Source organism: Morone saxatilis, unplaced genomic scaffold (assembly GCF_004916995.1).
Source record: "Morone saxatilis isolate NCDOM2014 unplaced genomic scaffold, NCSU_SB_2.0 Contig21, whole genome shotgun sequence".
NCBI classification, from domain to species: domain Eukaryota; kingdom Metazoa; phylum Chordata; class Actinopteri; family Moronidae; genus Morone; species Morone saxatilis.
Genome location: NW_023339774.1, coordinates 18,711,673 through 18,712,282, shown reverse-complemented (window position 1 = coordinate 18,712,282; position 610 = coordinate 18,711,673). Strand labels below are relative to the sequence as shown.

At 38.4% G+C, this 610-nt stretch overlaps 1 protein-coding gene across 1 annotated transcript in view; it reads right to left on the bottom strand.

Annotated features, from left to right (window-relative positions):
• Nucleotides 1-610, bottom strand: part of dck (deoxycytidine kinase) — a 6,074-nt gene that overhangs the window by 2,437 nt on the left and 3,027 nt on the right. Inside the window, exon 4 of the mRNA XM_035668002.1 lies at nucleotides 202-349. Within this exon, the coding sequence (XP_035523895.1) occupies nucleotides 202-349 (148 nt within the window). The remainder of the gene's footprint in view (nucleotides 1-201; nucleotides 350-610) is intronic.

The following is a 610-nucleotide window of genomic DNA, read 5'->3' as shown; positions in this document are numbered from 1 at the left end:
GTAGTCGGTAGAGCTGCTGTGTGTCATCCCCTCTCTCTCTACCCCCCTTTCCTGTTGATCTTCAGCTGTCTCTATCCAATAAAGGCATGAAAAGGCCAAAAAAAAAAAAAAAAGTGATACCTTTTTCTTTTCCAAAGCAAAAATCATTCTATTTAGATACAGTTGAATAACAATGAAGTAGAAGAACGGAAGGGAGAATACCTCTGGCAAAGCTCTGAGGTAGATAATACCGTCCAGCTCAATGTTCTTGCCAAACTGGTTGTGCAGCCAGCCATGCCAGTCCTGGTAGATGGACCATTCTGTCTCATTCAGGCACTCACTCTCATAGAGGTTGGCTGCAAAGATGTATCTGGGTGAGACACGATGGCGGATTAATGGGCAAAAGTTTCAACTTATAACATATAAAAAAAAACAAAAAACAAGACCATATCTGTTTTTGGATGTTACAGCGGTTATTTTTTAAATAAAGATTCACTGCATTTATGAGCTACAATGCATGCATGCTCTCAAAACACAAAGAGTGTACGTTTCACAATGTATGTGTTAATGTAAAATAGTTTAATATTAGAAATGGCGAAAAATACCTTTTACAATTTACTAGAGCCCACAG